This window comes from Ursus americanus, chromosome 25 (genome assembly GCF_024610735.1).
Source record: "Ursus americanus isolate L20-20 chromosome 25, mUrsAme1.1.p, whole genome shotgun sequence".
Lineage (NCBI taxonomy): Eukaryota > Metazoa > Chordata > Mammalia > Carnivora > Ursidae > Ursus > Ursus americanus.
Window position 1 is genome coordinate 36,574,493 of NC_142151.1, and position 19,020 is coordinate 36,593,512.

Below are 19,020 nucleotides of genomic sequence, written 5' to 3' on the forward strand. Positions count from 1 at the left end.
AAATTATGATCTGACTTGTTTTAGTTGAGTTTCAACATTTTGTAAAAAGAAATAAAAGTGATTTTTGTTTCCTTTTAAATGTTACAATAATTGTGCAGCATGATCAGAAAGGAATGTGATATTCATGACTAGAATAAAAGATTATAGACATCTTAGGGCATGAATAATAACAAATATATTAAAACACATAAAAGCATAATTATTTTGAATCATATGAAATGCTATTTTTAGTAGTATAAAACATGGTCAAATTTTAGCAGGTTTGCTTGGCTCAACTTATTTTAGGTGATTCTCTACATTCCTGATACCTAGTTTTATTAAGATAGAATTGTGTGATAGTGACTCTAAATGTATTAGACCTTAGAACCTAATGTAAGTTCTTCTGTGTCTTCACTTAATGCCTGCTTTCAGGCTATGTGACTATGCAATAAGTGTATCTTAAAATGGTTATGAATGGAAGAAGGAAAATAATATTAACTAATTTAGTTACTTAAAATGAAAGTTCAGTATTTTTAAAAATCCAGACATTCTGGTGAAGAAGTGGTTAGGACTATGAATTAAACCACGTTTTGGGGATTATCTGGATTTACTTACGTGTTCTACTCTGTCTCTGATCATCAAATATAATAGATATTTGAATAGGTTGTAAAATGAGTATGTTTCCAGATAAGATGAAGATGACATTAAATTTTTTTAGAATATCTGTACATTTTTAGCTGAAGAAAGAAAGTGCTTTGCTATAGGCTGAGTCCTTCTCAGAATCGGTAGTTTCTCATTGCAGTTCTGTCACTGGTAGTCTGTGTGACATGAGCAAGTCCCTTAACCTCTGTAGAAGCATTTTATTTGTGCGCTTTACCAATGACTCTTAGAGCACACACAAAATTTACACCTCCTTACCAATTACTTCTGTGGTTCCTAGGAGCCCACCCAGTGGTTGGAAATCACTGAATTAAAAAAGCTCTGTTAACCCTTCTTGGTCTCACATTCTAACTCTTTTTTGTTGTTGTTGTTGTTTTAAGATTGGTCATTGATTGATTTTAGAGAGAGAGAGTAAGAGAGAGCACGAGTGTGAGGGGCAGAGAGAGAGGGAGACAGAGTCTGGCAGACTCCTCACTGAGCATGGAGCCTGACACCAGGCTTGATAACACGACCTTGAGATGACGATCTGATCTGAAACCAAGGGTCAGATGCTGAAGCAGCTGCATTACCCAGGTGCCCCCGCAACCTTTCTTTTATAAAGAATCTAATCTAAGAAGAATCAACAACAATTGAGGAAAAGCAAACAAACTAGAAATCTGAAAACATGAAATTGAGACTAACCACTCAAGCTGATAATTATGTATGAGTTTTTTTTTTTCACTTGACTGGTAGCCAAAAACCAGAGACAGTGAAATTGATGAGCCAGTGTGTCCTGCTGGTGTTGGCTGCAGTATGAAAGGAAATAATCCAGATAATTGTTTAATTGGATGCTACTTAAAAGAGAAGCTGGAACTCCCCAAGAATCATGGTCCAGAGTAAACATCTTTTCAATCATATTGGTTAAATAAAAACCCAAGAATGTTGCATTGATGGCCAGCATTTATGAGGTTCCATTTTTACTGCCATGAAAATATTCCTTTTAACTGTTCCCTGCCAGTTCTTATCAGTCTCTATCAGTTTTACTTTTCAACGTTAAGTATTTCTGGATGATAATTTTCCAGTATTATACTTGTAATGAAAAAGGAAAATAAAATAAATGGAATCCTTAGCTACACAGTTACAGGAGGATAATATTCAAGAGCTTCCTATGAGAGGCAATGCATACAAAGGTTATGACACAGATCATCATAAATCAGCCTGCATGTGAATCATTTTATATCACTTCTATCTTATAGTTTATGTAACTTTTAAAGTCTGTAACGCAGGTGAACTTTCTGTGACTCAGTTTCCGCACTTGTAAATTGGGGGTGGTGATAATAGGTTGAAGTAAGGATTATACAAGTTAATTTGTGTAAAGTGCTTATACCAATGCCTGGCACATTATAAGTGGCACATAACTGTAATAATAATTTGCTACCATTGCTGTTTCCTTTGTAGCAGTTTCACATAAAAGTGACTGTTTTTGTGTAATCTAACTGAGTCACGGCTCTTTTAAACTGGTGTTCTGACTGAATTATCATAGCATGGTACAGTCTATCAATTTTACAAGAAGTGGCTGAGAAAAACAAACCACATGCAATACATTTCCTTCTGTAGCTCTATCTAGAGAGGGGGCTAAATATAATTTTGGGTGGAACGACCAATTACTGTGTTTTGGTCCCTCTTTTTCCTTTCTTTTTTCTATTCGCTTGAGACTTTATTTTTAGGGCTCTTTCTCTGAACTGTCTGCTCTCATATTTAATGATTGGCATTTTTATTCTTTTTATAGTCATAAATATTAAATATCAGGCAGAATACTTCCTTTAATTTCCCTTTGGAGTAATAAAATATTACCAATAACTTTTTCTTGATATCTGTAGCAATACTCTTTGTCAAAGCAGAAGTACTTAATAAAGCCAGAAAAACATCTACGAAATCTCTTAGAGTATTATATATTGGACAATTGAAAATATATCAAATAAAGCAAATATCCAAGAGATGAACTTAGGGAGCTTTCACACAATAGGCATTATGAGAAATTCCAAATACCAAAAAGTTTTAATGATTAATTGTAATGATTGTATTCACAATGAGATTATTAGCATGAATAAGAATAACTCCTTTTCAGATCTTGAAAGAGATCAGGCTTCTGATAGCTCAACAAACACTTTTTCCAAACTTCCAGATGTTGACACCTAAAAATGTGCCTCTGAATATTTAATTTTACATTACCAGTTTACATATTTAGACCAATGAAGTAACATTAGAGTATGAACTCCTGTGTAATCAACTGTCCTCACAAAACGACATCTAGGTATCTCTCAGGAAAAGTACAGGGGTGATATTAAAAATGCTAACCTGTAGACTTCTGGAAAAGATGGTGGAGTAGGAGGATCCTAAGCTCACCTCATCCCATGGATATAACTAGGTGACACCCACAGCAGTGTAAATAACCCAGAAAATGACCTGAAGACTGACAGAACAGACTCCACAGCTAAACGTAGAGAAGAGGCCACATCAAAGGGGGTAGGAAGAGTAGAAATATGGTCTGGAGCCAAAGGGACCTGCATGACTATCCCTAAGAGGGAAGGACACAAGGGGCATGGAGAGGGGAGATAAGAAGACACTCACACCAAACACCCCAGGCACCAGGGACCCTAACGGGGAAGACAAATTTCTATAACATTTGGCCATGAAAATCAGAAGAGCCTAACAATCAGTGGGGCTTAAAATCTGGAACATAAAAAATCAGCAGGATAGGCTTTGGGAGAGCCAGGGGGGCAGAGTCCCCACCTGTAAAGAGAGAGCACAACAAACCAGTCCTGATGAGATACAGCATAGAAGCAACAGTTTGAGAAAAGTTTGAGGCACACAGGAAGGAGATTTATTTACTAATCTCTGAGCATGTTCTGGAGGGACAGAGGTCTTTGGGAGACCCCTCTAAGAACAAAAAAACTGGTGGGCACCATTTCCTTCCATGGCCCCCCAGCCTAGATACAAGGACACCTTCAGGAACCAGCACCAGGCAACACTCTCCCCCTAGCTTGCTAATAGTGCATACCACCCATGCTCCCATCTGTGGATCTGCCCCCTCCAACCCAGCTGGCCTGGCAGGAGTTTTCCCTGGTGGTTGCAGGTCCCCTCACTCAATGGATGAGCATGGACTTTGCTGGCACCACCTGTCATGCCCCTTCCAATATGCCCTTGGTCACAGCCCATTCAAACTGGTGCCACAAGCCTGGCAGTATGCACACAACCCCACCAAAGGCCAGCACCACTCCAAAGTGACTCCTGCCAGAAGGAGAGGAGAAGATAACCACACATACCAGTCTAACTGCAGCCCCTACCACCAGCGAAAGTTTCTCAAGGGACAATACAGGGAAAGCACCCTGCAGTTCAGTGCTATTGCATCTCTGACAAATGCCTGGTCTGACTCAACTCAAGCCCAAGGCAGCCCCAGACTGGCCCACTAACATCACAGGGATCAAACCCTGCCCATGATAGACAAAGAGAGCCATTGCAGATGAATGGATTGAAGGCAGATATGGCTCAGCCAAAACAGTTGGGCTCATGTAACACACAAAACTTAATATAGGCTGCTATATGCATAAGATGTTGTATATAAACCTGGTAATGGTAACCACAAATTAAACAAATAATTGATATGCAAAAAATGAAGAGAAAGGAATCAAAGTATATCACCAAAGAAAGCCAGCAAACTGTGAGAGAAGAGAACAAGAGAAGAATGGAACAGAGAAGAAGTACAAAAACATCCATAAAACAAGTAATGAAATGGCAATAAGTACATACCCATCAATAGTTACTTTGAATGCAAATGGCCTAAATGTTCTAAACAAAATGCATACATAATGGAATGGATAAAAAAGCAAGAATTATCCATAAACTGCCTACAGGAGACACACTTCAGACCTAAAGGCACATGTGGATTGAAAATGAGGGGAGGAAAAGGATTTATCATGCAAATGAAAGTAAAACTTTCACTATTTGCAGATGATATATTACTATATATAGAAAACCCTAATAACTCCACCAAAACACTACCAGGACTGATAAATGAATTCAGTAAGCTGGCAGAATACAGAATCAATATACAGAAATCTGTTGCATTTTTTTACAGTAATAATGAAGAGGCAAAAAGGAAATTAAGAAAATCTCATTTACAATTGCACCAAAAAAATAAAATACCTAGGAATAAACTTAACCAAGGAAGTGAAAGACCTATACTCTGAAAACTATTAAACACTGAAAAAAGAAATTGAAGAGAACAAAAAAGTAGAAAGATATTTCATGCTCATGGATTGGAAAAACAAGTATTGTTAAAATGGCCACACTACCCAAAGCAATCTACAGATTTAATGCAATCCCTATCAAAATAGTAACAGCATTTCTCACAGAACTAGAACAAATAATCCTAAAATTTGTATGGAAGCACAAAAGACCCCAAATAGCCAAAGCAATCTTGTAGAAGAAGAACACTGGAGGTGCCACAATCCCAGATATCAGGATAAACTACAACACTGTAGTCATCAAATAGTATGGTACTGGCACAAAAATGACACATAAATCAGTGGAACAGAATAGAGAGTCCAGAAATAAACCCAAGATTATGTGGTCAGTTAATCTTGGACAAAGGAGGCAAGACTATGCAATGGGAAAAGGATGGTCTGTTCAACAAATGGTGTTGGGAAAACTGGACAGCTACATGCAAAAGAATGAAACTGGACCACTATCTTACACCATACACAAAAATAAACTCAAAATGGATTAAAGACCTAAATGTGAGACCTGAAACCATAAAAATTCTAGAAGAGAGCACAGGCAGTAACTTTTCTGACATTGACTGTAGCAACATTTTTCTAGATATGTCTCCTGAGGTGAGGAAAACAAAAGCAAAAATACATTATTAGGACTACATCAAAATAAAAAGCTTCTGCACAGCAAAGGAAACAATCAACAAAACTAAAAGACAACCCTTTTAATGGGAGAAGATATTTGCAAATGACATATCTGATGAAGGGTTAGTATCCAGACCATATAAAGAACTGGTAAAATTCAACACCAGAAAACCCCAAATAATCTAATTTAAAAATGGGCAGAAGAAATGAATAGACATTTCTCCAAAGAAGACATACAGATGGCCAACAGTCACGTGAAGAGATACTCAACATCACTTATCATCAGGGAAGTGCAAATCAAAATCACAGTGAGATATCACCTCATTCCTGTCAGAGGGGCTAAAATCAAAAATTCAAGAAACAACAAATGTTGGTGAGGATATGGAAAAAAAGGAACCCTGGTTCACTGCTTTGGGAATGAAAGGTGGTACAGCGAACGTGGAAACCAGTATGGACCTTCCTCAAAAAATTAAAAAATAGAATTGTCATATGAACCAGTAATTACATTGTTGGTTATTTACCCTAAGAATACAAAAAACACTAATTCCAAAAGACATGTGCACCTCTATGTTTGTTGCAGCATTATTTACAATAGCCAAATTGCAGAAGCAACCCGTGTCCACCGATTGATGAATGGATAATGAAGAGGTGATTATACACACACATACACACACACACACACACACACACACACACACACATACATACACACACGCACACACACAATGGAACATTACTCAGTCATAAGAAAAAGTGAAATCTTGCCATTAGAAACAACATGTATGGATATAGAGAGTATAATGCTAAGTGAAATAAGTCAGTCAGAGAAAGACAGATACCATATGATTTCACTCATTGGGAATTTTAGAAACAAAACAAAAAAAACAAAATAAAAAAGAGGCATCGGGGCACCTGGGTGGCTCAGTCATTAAGCGTCAGCCTTTGGCTCAGGGCGTGATCCCGGCGTTCTGGGATTGAGCCCCACATCAGGCTCCTCTGCTGGAAGCCTGCTTCTTCCTCTCCCACTCCCCCTGCTTGTGTTCCCTCTCTCGCTGGCTGTCTCTCTCTCTGACAAATAAATAAATAAAAATCTTTAAAAAATAAAAAATAAAAAAAAAAAGAGACAAACCAAAAACCAGACTCTAAACTATAGAGAACAAACTGATGATACCAGAGGGAAGGTGGGTGGGGGATGGGTGACATAGGTGAAGGGGATTAAAGGGACACTTATCATGATAAGCACTGCATAATGTATAGAATTGTTGAATCACTATCATGTACACCTGAAACTAACATAACAACCTGTATAATAACTACACTGGAATTAAAAAACAAAAAAAGAGGCAGATCCAACTGGAATGTCTTTTTGGGCACTTACTCCTGTCATAATGCCTGACCCTTGGATGAAATTCTGGTAATAGAGAAGCCATCTCATCCTGATAAGGGTGAAAGTCATATTAAGGATGGAGGAAAAGGAAGATAAAAGGAGCATTGTTCTGCTGATAACTCTTGGGCCAATATGCTATCCAGGGATATCTTATTTCATGAAATAGATAAACTTTTTACTTGGTTAAGAGAAAAAAATAAAAATCACAAACAAATTGACTTAACCTGGAGAAAAATTCATTTAAAATCCCATTATTCTTATGTTTGACCACGTAATATTTGTGTATTTCTTTCTATTGAATTATAATAGTTATTTAGTATTTCTCCCATGCTTAATTAACCCATTTAAATTTCTGGAAATGATTAAAGGTATTCTAAATGGTAGGAGAGACAATCTGTAATTTGGAGATCATGAGTGAAATTCTTTTGATAGTTTGTAATTTTAATAAAATAAGTTAATTTTATTAGAAATTTTTATTTTTCAGGGGCGCCTGGGTGGCTCAGTCGTTAAGTTCTGGGATCGAGCCCCGCATCAGGCTCCTCCGTGGGAAGCCTGCTTCTTCCTCTCCCACTCCCCCAGCTTGTGTTCCCTCTCTCACTGGCTGTCTCTCTGTCTCTGTCAAATAAATAAATAAATAAAATATTTTTAAAAGAAAGAAAGAAAGAAAGACATTTTTATTTTTCAAAAAAAAAATTAAATATATCTTAACTATTTATGGGGGTGGGAAATCTAAGGGGGGGTCCATTATATTCATTCTATCAAAGTATAACTTGTTACAAATAAGTTGTGAAAAGCAAACCCAGTATTTAGGTTTAGAAATTTGTGCTTTATTCAACTGAAAAGAGGTGGTCTAGGATGATCCATATTATTCTTTTTTTGTATCATTTATTATCAGATATCTGAGGACAAAAACTGTTAATTGCCAAAATGGGTATGTGTTCTTCTAAGGTATTATTTCACCTCCATATATTTTCTTCCATTTTGCTTCCATTTTTCTTTTTTCTTTTTTTTCCTTATTTCCCTTTTTCTTCCTTTTCTTTCTTTTGATTAAGATTATTTTCAAAACAATTGCTCTTTTTTATTTTCCTTTTTACAATCCAAAACTGTATGCAGATAACAATATAGCTCTGAAAACAAAGGCTTAACTACATGATAGACAATTCTCTGGCAGATTAAATTTTTGCTGCCTACATTTCAGATTTACTTTGAATGTTAATATTAAAGACTAATTTAAGGGGTGCCTGGGTGGCTCAGTCGGTTAAGCATCTGCCTTAGGCTCAGGTCAGCTCAGGTCGGCTCTGGTCGGCTCATGTCATGGTTCCAGGGTCCTGGGATCAAGCCCCACGTTGGGCTCTCTGCTCATCGGGGATCCTGCTTCTCCCTTTCCCTCTACCTGCTGCTCCCCCTGCTTGTGCTCTCTCTCTCTCTCTCTGTCAAATAAATAAGATCTTAAAAAAAAAAAAAAGACTAATTTAAGGGCTCTTGATTTTTATAAAAAGCTTAATTGTTACAACTTCCACAACCATTCACTGACTTCCATCTGATATAATTATGTAAGATTTTATGGGGATTACAAAGATAAGAAATAAGGTTAGGCCCCTAGTATCTTATAACAAGAATGGGTAATCAAACATGGTGTGACCTAGACAGGTCACTAGGCCACAAGCCATGTATGATACAAGTCCTATGAGGAGAAATGGCTACACTGCCTTACATCGGAAACTGGGGATGTACTGTATGGTGACTAACATAATATAATAAAAAATCATTAAAAAAAAAAAAAAAGAAATGGCTACACTGTTGCTGTGTAGAGGTGGTTCTTCCATGGAGCTCCTGAGGCTATGAGGATGATGATGGGATTGGTCTAACTATCCCTCTCTTATATAGGACAGTAATAGAATCCAAAGACTTGTTCATCACTCACCATCTGCCTTATGCTCTTACATATGCATGTCTACTACCCTCAGTAAATGATGCACGTGTAATGAGAGCTACACACCACTGCTCTCTTTGGGACACATATTGCACCGGCCAAGGCCATTTGTAATATTTTTATTGTTAATTATCTTAATGTTCTTAAGGGAAAATCTTGGGATGGATGCTAGCATACCTTTTTTAATTGCTTTTGAAGAAAGCACTTAATTTACTACTTTGTTCATCTTCATTTTGGTGAATATGCCTTGGCAAAGGGTACTTGGCAAAGGGTAGGCATTGAATATAGCACAGATAACATGCAGTCTTCACTGTCTATATCATTATGTCTAACGTTCTTTAATGAACATCTTGTTCCTCGCAGGACGGTCCTCTTTACTCTGACTTCTGTGGTTGTACTTGTCATTACAACTGACTGGATCAGCTGGGACAAGCTGAATCGGGGTTTTTTGCCCAGTGATGAAGTTTCCAGAGCTTTCCTGGCTTCTTTTATCTTGGTCTTTGACCTCCTTATTGTAATGCAGGTAAGTGTTTTTGTATTTTCCTCCTCTCACTAAAGCTGCTCTCTGCTTTGTTACCAATATAACAAACACTGTAGGTACAGTGAAAAGCTCCCTAAAGCTAGAAAAGTGCATAGTTTATAGTTGCTATTGATGGGGTCTTCTCTGATCATAGTTTCAGCAGTTTTACTGGGAGGATATGCCAACTAGGCTTCATGAAAGGAGCACCAAAAATTCATTGTATGAACATTGCAAGGTGGGCCCTGAGAAACCGTACACCCAGCATGGTGGTGTTTTTGGCCAAGGCTTCAAAACAAGGCAAAACAACAACAAAAACCCTGTCATTTAGTAAATGAAAAGCTGCCGAGATGAGGATGATAGAAAGCCAGCAAAGCAGGGATAAGCAATTGCCAAAGCAACTCAGGGTTTTATAGCAGTTGAAATGGAATGATGTAAAAATACTTTTTCTGGTTATGGAAATTATCACTTTCAGGACTCACTAGAGATCATTCCATTTTCATGTAAACAATATTTCTGCCCTGCTCAGCACCAGACTGTTCCACTAACCAGTGCTACTTGTGTAATCTGCTGTAAATGCTCTGGGGTCTGAGGACCGCAAAATGGAGGGATGTTCCTTTGTATGAGACTGAAAGAAACATTAACTATTTCTTGGCACTTTATCTTGCTCATTAAATGTCCATTCATTTGCTAGAGATTTTCTTATTGGTTTTAGAAGGCAATTTGGGGTTTTCCCCTCTGAGGCATTTTAAGTTACCAGAACAAAGGCCATAGTTGCTGAAGGGAAGGTAAGCACCATTGTGTTCTAAATTTATGTGAGATTTCACAAGATAGCAGATTGGTTTGCTCATTTCTAGAGGCAAAGAAAGGCCTTTATAAGTGCTTCTGTGGTATCCTAAAAGAGAATAACAGTTTGTTTTTTGTTTTGTTTGATTTGGGTTTTTTTTGCTATATAATATAGCCTGCATTAGGTTCAGGGTGGTTCCTAGAGTGTATTGCTATTTCAATGGATAACAATTTAAAATATGTTGATAACATATTTTATCTTTTATATATATATTTCTTTTATATATATCTTTTAAATATATAATATATTTTTATATATATTGTATATATAACATATATATTATATATTTTATATATTATTTCTTTTATATATATCTTATATATATATGTATATATATATATATATGTATATATAATTGAATGTCTCATCTAAAAATTCATGTATTTCTTTTTTATATTCTGTGGGCTAGTTTAGCCTAGTGGAGAAACTAAGAAAGCATGGTGGGTTCCATATCTGTCTCTTACTTGCTATAGGACCTTCTCTGGATGTTCATAAAATCAGATTTGTAACACTAATGCAATAATGCATGATGCATTACTTGTTTAGAGGCTGTTTTTATCTTCTTTCATCTAATACTCCTGAAGGATATACTTCCTTATGTAAAGCATTTGCTTTGGCCGAATGGCCTACTGTACCTCTTTGAACCCATTGTAGAGTCAAAGGTAGACCGTTGTCTTTTAGATTTTTTAAAATTTGTATATGTGAGAGCATAAATTTCCTGATTTTGTACTACTATCCATCACCTTCTACCCTCTTTTACATTGTTTTAATTATTGTTCCAATAAGGTCACTAAAGTCAGGGACTTGAAGGGGGAAAATGTAACATTACAATTTACAGGTATGATGGCCTCGCTCAAAAAGTACCTAATAAAGAGGGCTAGAAGAAAGGAAGGATAGTTAGGATTTAGATGGGTAGAGTCCGCAGGACTGGGATGGGGAAGGCGTTCTAGAAGAAGGAAATGGCATGAACATGTGGAGTTAGTAAAGTGCTGAAGTGTTCAGACAGTAGCCAGAGCACCAAGTGACTGAAAACGGAGAGTTCGTGCTGAGGAATGTATGAGTTTGGACCATTTTGGCTGCAAGTAACAACAACCCTGCCAAGTTAGCTTAATCAAAGGGGGGATGTATTGCTGCAATATAAGGATGCCTTACAGAATTAAAGAGGAGGGATGCAGTTACATTTTAGGGCCACATGAAAGCAGACACTAAAGTGTACCAGGGAACCCAGACCTAGCTTTTATTCCCCATCTCTCATCTTTTTTTTTTATTTTTATTTTATTTTTTTAAACTTCTGTGTCCTTTTCTTCTCTCACTGTAAAGCAGCATTTTGAGCTTCCCAGTTCACATGGGAGAAAATGGCCACAGCCAACACCTCAGAGGGGGACCACTTTCTAGTTGTCAGGCCTAATTCCAGATTCCTGGGGAAGGGATTGCAAGGACTGGATCACACCCATCAGTGGAATGACTGGGGGTGAATCCACAGAAAGCAGGGAGATGTTGGGCCTCAAAAGCCAAATTAATTTTTGTCTAATAAGAGGAAGAGTCCAAAACGAGGCCCAGGACGTAGGGCCCTTGACTCTTTTTCTCTCTCCCCCAGTACTGAGTTAGCCAGGCAGGCCAGTGGATTGCTCTTTTGCTATGTCTCTTATAGTCTATTCCTTCCTTCTCATTTCTCTACTTCTGTTCCGTCTGACTCTCCTCTATTCTATTGTAAAATAATCCCCTTTGCAGCCTTCTGCTTCCAGATGTCCCCAGTCCCATACTCTCCATGCAGCTCAGCCTCATAAACTTCCGACCTGCAATCCATGTTGTACATGCCTCTTCTTAGCCAAAGTGACTCCTCATTGTCCAAGAATAAAGTCCAGACTCCAAGGGCACGTGCTTAGTGCCTCCACGATCCGGCCCTGGCTGTGTTTTTCTCACCTGTCTCCTTTGCTCTAGCTCCACCCCAGACCAAAGGGCTTGTTGTTTGGCCCTTGACCACAGCACACTTATTCCAGGATGTCTTTTTCTCCCCAGATGTGTCTCCTCCTGCTCTGCTCGTCTAGACCCTACCATTGAGCACCATTCCAATTCCCCCACATGAAAACCATGTAATCAGTCCCTCCGTGGAACTCCTGCCACACTTTTTACCAGACTACAAATCACCATTTCACTTCTTTCCTGCTCTATGGAGCAGAAACCATAGCTTATAACTATATATCCCTGGAGTCTCGCTAACACAGAATCTTACATGGGCAGCAGTATGCCCAGAGTAATAACTGCTTGATGACGATAAAGAAGTGACATCTGAGCACTGAGTCTCATGCAAACTCTGCCCCACTTTGGGGGTATCGTGTTGAAATTCTGGGAACTAGTGCATGGGAGTTTAAGGAAGAGAGTGAATTTTAGGAAACAGAGCCTCGGAAGGCATATATATTCAAGACATTTAAAAATATATAATACAAATGTCCTAACAAGTCTAAAACCAACTGAACTGTGATCTAGTTCATTCCAGATTCACATATTTCAGACAAAAGAAAAATAGAAAAGTAGCAAAATTAATGGAAATGGAAGGAATAGTTTTATTAAAAGATTTTCTCTCATTGGACTTATTTAAGTGATTTAAAAGCAATTGACCCTAGCCTTTTCTAATACTAGAAAAATTCAACTTACACTATCAAAAGATATTTTAATGTTTGGTTAAAAAAAAAAGAAAAGAAACCTTTAGAAAATGGCACTACTTCTGTAAAGATTTTATCTTAACAAAATTAGTAGGTCAATTCTGAAAACTTTTAGAGAAAGTATAATTATTTTTATGAATATTAAATAGGATTTTCTACATTTATCATAAAAATCATTTGTGTATCACATTTTTCTGTAGTTTTAGTAAAGTCACTAGAACTAAAGCATAAACACATGCTAGTAAAATAGAACATGTGATTCATAAAAATCACACATTTCTACAGAACATGAGAAGTATGTTGTAAAAACTCTTCTCTCTAAGGAAATCTTATCTCAAATTCTGTTTAATATTTATAATTTTGCCATTTGATTTTTATATTCCTTAAGTTCATTGCATAAGTACTTAATTTGCAGTTATGTCCCATCCATTCATCTCTTATTAGATTGAAAAAAAGATATATCTAAATTATGTAAGAGTTAAAGTATTGTAGAGTAATCAAAGAAAAAAGAAGTCTTCTAGGAGTCCACCTGCTCAAAATAGAAAGAGAAAGAGGGGCGCCTGGGTGGCACAGCGGTTAAGCATCTGCCTTCAGCTCAGGGCGTGATCCCGGCGTTCTGGGATCGAGCCCCACATCAGGCTCCTCCGCTATGAGCCTGCTTCTTCCTCTTCCACTCCCCCTGCTTGTGTTCCCTCTCTCGCTGGCTGTCTCTATCTCTGTCAAATAAATAAATAAAATCTTTAAAAAAAAATAGAAAGAGAAAGAGAGAGATAGATCAGTGTAGACAGAATAGTAGGACAAAACTTCAAAGAAGAGATGAGAGTAGAAGGGCAGGCAGCTAGAATTTAAAAAGGCACAACAATAAAGAAGACAATTTTCTCCAGCTGAGAGTAGTAACATAATAATCACAGTAAGAATTCAGTTTTGATCCATTAAGTTCAGAAAACATTTATGAATTCAATTTTTGATTTTTTGAGGAACCTCCATACTGCTTTCCAGAATGGTTGTACCAGTTTGCATTCCCACCAACAATGCATGAGGGTTTCTTTTTCTCCACATCCCTGCCAACATTTGTTATTTCTAGTCTTACACCATTCTGACAGGTGTAAGGTGATATCTTATTGTGGTTTTGATTTGCATTTCCCTGATGATTATTGAAATTAAAAATAGAAATACCATCTGATCCAATAATTCCACTTTAGGTATTTACCCAAGGAAAATGAAAAGCCTTATTTGAAAAGATATATATACCTCTATGTTTATTGCAGCATTATTTACAATATCCAAGATATGGAAATACCTCAAGTGTCTATCCATAGATGAATGGATAAAGGAGGTGTGGTATACATACAGAATATTACTTAGCCATGGAAATGGATGAGATCTTGCCATCTGCAACGTCATGAATAGACCTAGAGGGTATTATGCTAAGTGAAATAAGTCAGGCAGAGAAAGACAAATACCATATGATTTCCTTTTATATGTGAAATCTAAGAAACAAAACAAAGGAAAACAAAACAAAAAGTAGAATTAGACCCATAAATACAGAGAACACACTGATGGTTGTCAGAAATGAGGAGGTGGGTGAAGGGAAGTGGGAGATACAGCCTTCCAGTTATAGACTAAATAAGTAACAGGAATAAAATGTCAGCATAGGTAATATAGTCAGTAATGTTGTAATGACATCATATGGTGACAGATGGTAGTTACACTTGTGATGAGCATAATATAATGTAGAGAGTTGTTGAGTCACTATGTTGTGTACCTGAAAGTAATGTAACATTGTGTGTCAACTGTATTCAAATTTTTAAAAAAATAGCTAAACTCATAGAAACAAAGAGTAGAATGGTGGTTGCCAGATATTGAGGAAAATAGGGAGAGGTTGGTAAGAAGGTACGAACTTTCACTTATAAGATGAGGAAGTTCAGAAGATGTAATGTACAACATGGTTTCTGTAGTTAAAAATACTGTCTTGTATACTTGCAATTTGCTAAAAGAATAAATTTTTAGCATTCTCATAAAAAAAAGTCACTAAATGAGGTAATGGAAATGTTGATTAACTTAATTGTGAGACTCATTTCAGAATATGTATATATATATTAAACATGTTATACCCTTTATATTATAATTTTGTCAATTTCACCTCAATAAAGTTGGAAAAAGTACTAAGTGATAAAGAATGTGACATAAAGAACAAAACGAAACATTTACGAATTCATTCCTAGTGTACATCACATCAGGTGCTGGAGACACAGGACAGTGGGAAAGGAAATGAAAGATCAATGATACAGTCCACAGGAGTTTGTAATCACAAAGGAATTCATAATTTAATGGAATAAATATGAGTAGAAAAGTAAAGACATTTTAAGAAAACTGTCTTTAGAAGAATTTTTTATTCAGGTAAAAAGCAAATATTCCTACCTTTGTCACTTTTAAAATTTATCTCCCCTACCATCCTAGGATCTAGTTGCTGTTGTGAAGGCTTTAAGGAGGGCACGTATTGCATGGTGCATTGGGTGTTATAAGCAAGTAATGAATCATGGAACTTTACATCAAAAACTAGGGATGTACTGTATGGTGACTAACATAATATAATAAAAAAATTATTATAAAAAATAAAATAAAGTAAAGGAACTTTCTCTTCATAAGATAAAGAACATTCTGTGCTTTTCAACTAGATAGGAAGAAGGAGAATGAGAGAAGGAAGAGAGAAGAAGAGAAGGACTAGTTGGGGGATACTGGGAAGGGGAGATGGGGAGGAGGAGGAGAGGTGTGGAGCCAGGAAGATGGGTATAAGTGGGGATGACTTGAGGAGCCAGTAAAATTCTCCAGTGTCGATTGGTGGGTGGAGAAGGGTGGGATTAATCAATGATAATGACCATGGAGACTGATGAAGTGTTTTATCTGTTAAGTTTCCATGCATTCTTTGTCTTTCCTGAATGCTTTACATAACTAAACTCTAAGGGATTAGTGTAGAGAATATTAAAAGCTGTTGAGTTTTACAACTGGATCATTGTAGTCTAGCAACAAGAGAGCATCTGCTGAACAAAGTGCCCAAGAGGCAACGGAAGCTGTGAGAAGATAGGTTTCTGGGAATTTTTATAGGCAAGTATAGAAAGTTTTTGCCTTGAACCTCTTCTCTTTAGCATCCTCTCCTCTAGAAGGCTTCTCTCATTACCTTCTGTATGTGTGTATCTTAGATTTATGTATATAAATAGATACATAATATAAAATATATATGTAATATCAGCTTTCTGTGCTTCGAGGAGATGAAAGAAGTTTTCCAGAAGAGAGGTTTTTAAAGAGAAGAAGGAAGATTCAAGGATTATGTTTTGGTGAATCCTCACATTGTTGATACATTTTTTCAACACTTTTTCTTGTAATTTATCTACATACCTGCCTAGTATCTTCATACCTGTGTACCTACATATTTCCTGTAACATGTGAGCTCCTCAAGGAGAGGAAGCATTTTTTTTTCAATTTTTTCATTCCCACAGCTAGCTCATGTTCAATGCATTGCAGTTTCCCCATAAATATTTGCTGAATGAAAGAATAAATAAGTGAATGATCACAGCATTATTTCAGAAAAGCCAAATAACATGAGATTTTTCAAGAAGCAAAATGTTTACCAACAGCAGGAGAATGAGCCATCAATAATATTAGATTAGGTCATTTTCATTGAATTATGATTTTACTATAATTAAATATCCAAATACAAATCTGAATAGATTGCTCAGTTAAGTGTTAAAAAGGACTCTTTGGTCTAGTTGAAAAGCACTTAGAAAAAAGTGATATTTCCTGAAAAGTAATTCCTGATGCATTAAAAAAATAATTATGAAAATTGCATCCTACAAACATTTTACTCTGTAATATCCAAAATGTGTTTGTTTTTTGTTTCACGCATAGTTCTCAGAAGTAGGTTGACTGGTTTAAAAAAAATACATGATGACTTTTGGTAGACTTTATTTTAAAACTGCAATCACCTGAGTTCAGGAGGACACTTCTTTTGAGGTCATAGCTGTTGGAAGTGGAATCAATCACTTTAGAACAGAGGGCAGAGCAACAAGCATGAACCTATTTTAATTAAATAGCTATGGTGTTTTGACAAGTTGGCATATATTTTCTGGATAAGTTGTCCTGACTGATTTTGTTTATAGGCCACTTAGAAAGGGCTGTTTAAATGTCTGGCCACCAGTTTTAATATGTCCTTCAGCTTTGAGAATGCCTTATATAACTTTTTTCAAAGTAGTTTAAACTCTTCACAATTGTTTTACATCTTCATTTTTCTTACTCAGGGGTTATACTTCTCCCTAAAAACACAGTAATGGCAATTTCTGTTGTAGGTCCCAAGTGATGCCATATGGAATAAGGGCTTAGATATTATTAAGCAATACCTGGATTAAACATAAATGCCTACTGTCTTCATGATATGTGCCTTAGGGGTTGAATCTTTGTTTTATTTACTGTCGCTATTTTGTACTTCTGATCTAGTGGGAAGACAGACTATTCAAGGAGAATCATAGAGGGGAATCTCAATATATTATTTAGTAGTAGTCCCAAGTGACTAGCTTCCAAAGGGTAAACAGACTTCTTATGGTAAGTCATGTCCACGGAGCATGGAGGTGTCTAGCCAAGTGAGCAGTCTATAGGAGGTACCAGAAAATAAGTCTTGGCAGGTGACCTATGGTATCAAGAAAATTTGGCAGAAGGTAACAGATAACCTGGAAGCATGGGGGTTACCAGGCAGACAAATTCCAGGATCCAGTCATGGGTACTAGAGTGACAAACACACTCACTTGAAAATGAAAGTAATAGTCTGGTTAACATATGATATAGATCACAGTTGTAAAACAGGCAGTAAGGTCTATGAGGGATTATTGTGAGTAGGAGAGAGTGCTCAAGTCTTTAAGGATAATGTGGGAAGAATGTAGCATGAAGGAATTATAAGATTTGGTTAAGCAAGTGGAAAATAGAGACATTCAAGTTTCATCCCAATTTAAATGCTTCAGTCCCTGAGGTATTTTTTTTTTAAAGAGAGATAGAACATGATTAAAAAACAGGCAAAAGATGAATTCTGTACTGTAGCACGTGAGCAGTAATTTTTTCAGAGCCACATGGAGGCAGCAAGATATAACTCCTTCAAATTCACATTTTTCTAATGGATGCATCACTGTTTTCAGGAGCCATGGGATTGTTAGTACCTGATCATCACCCTGGAAGAATGTTCCAGCCCTAGCCCTCACCCCCATCTTTGCGCGTGCGTCATGGTTGGCCCTGGAAGTCATGTGTAGCAGTTACCATTGTCGCTGCACCGCTTGTATGTGAGAAAAAATACAACGTTGAAGACGCACATTCCACCATGTTATCAGCCTCCTAGTTCCTTGGGGGTAGTTTTCAAACTCAGAGTGTGGTTATACCTCAAGTCAGTGTTGTACAGGTGACGCTAAATGCATACCCTCCTGACATACGTTCATGTCAAATACCCTGCCCCAGATGAGATGGGCTAACACTCTGTAGGTACTCTTTTTTTTTTTTTTTTTTTTTAAGATTTATTTACTTATTTGAGAGAAAGCGAGAGAAGGGGCAGAGGGAGAGGGAGAGAGAAACTCTTAATGGCAGTGGGACCATGGTTAAGTCCCTTCATCTCTAGGAATCCATACTCTCATCTATAGCATGACAATTTTTCATAACCCACATTACAGGATTTTTATGACATTCAAATTAAAAATGCAGTTGAAGTATGATATTTTCGTATATCTAAGTTACATTTTTTAGATAGAAGAAAACAAATTAGTTGGAAAAATTTCAGAGTTACGCTTTGAATTAAAATGAGTCATTCAGGATTGTTTTGATTTTAGCTAAGGAAAAGTATCATAATGTGATAATGGAGTCCGAGTAACAATACGCTGTAGCCATAATCTGCTAATAGAGATATACATTCAAGGGGGTGATTCCCATCCTGATCTGATCAGAAGAATCACCAATACTCTTACGAAGATGTGAATTATCTGGCTGTAGGAACATTGTCAGAAGTTTCTGGTTTAGTAAGTGTGCAGTGGTGCCTGGGAATTACTAGGCATAACAGATGATTCTTGTGACCATGCTTTAGCGTCAACTGTGTGCTGGTTAAAATGCAGAT

General features: G+C 36.9%; 1 protein-coding gene across 9 annotated transcripts in view; it reads left to right on the forward strand.

The window, feature by feature from the left end:
- The window catches only part of TMEM117 (transmembrane protein 117), a 488,268-nt gene that overhangs the window by 395,385 nt on the left and 73,863 nt on the right, over window positions 1-19,020 (forward strand). For all 9 annotated transcript variants that reach the window (XM_087855786.1, XM_087855785.1, XM_087855787.1 and 6 more), the window contains one exon: window positions 9,218-9,377. In XM_087855786.1, coding sequence (XP_087711912.1) covers window positions 9,218-9,377 — 160 coding nt within the window. The remainder of the gene's footprint in view (window positions 1-9,217; window positions 9,378-19,020) is intronic.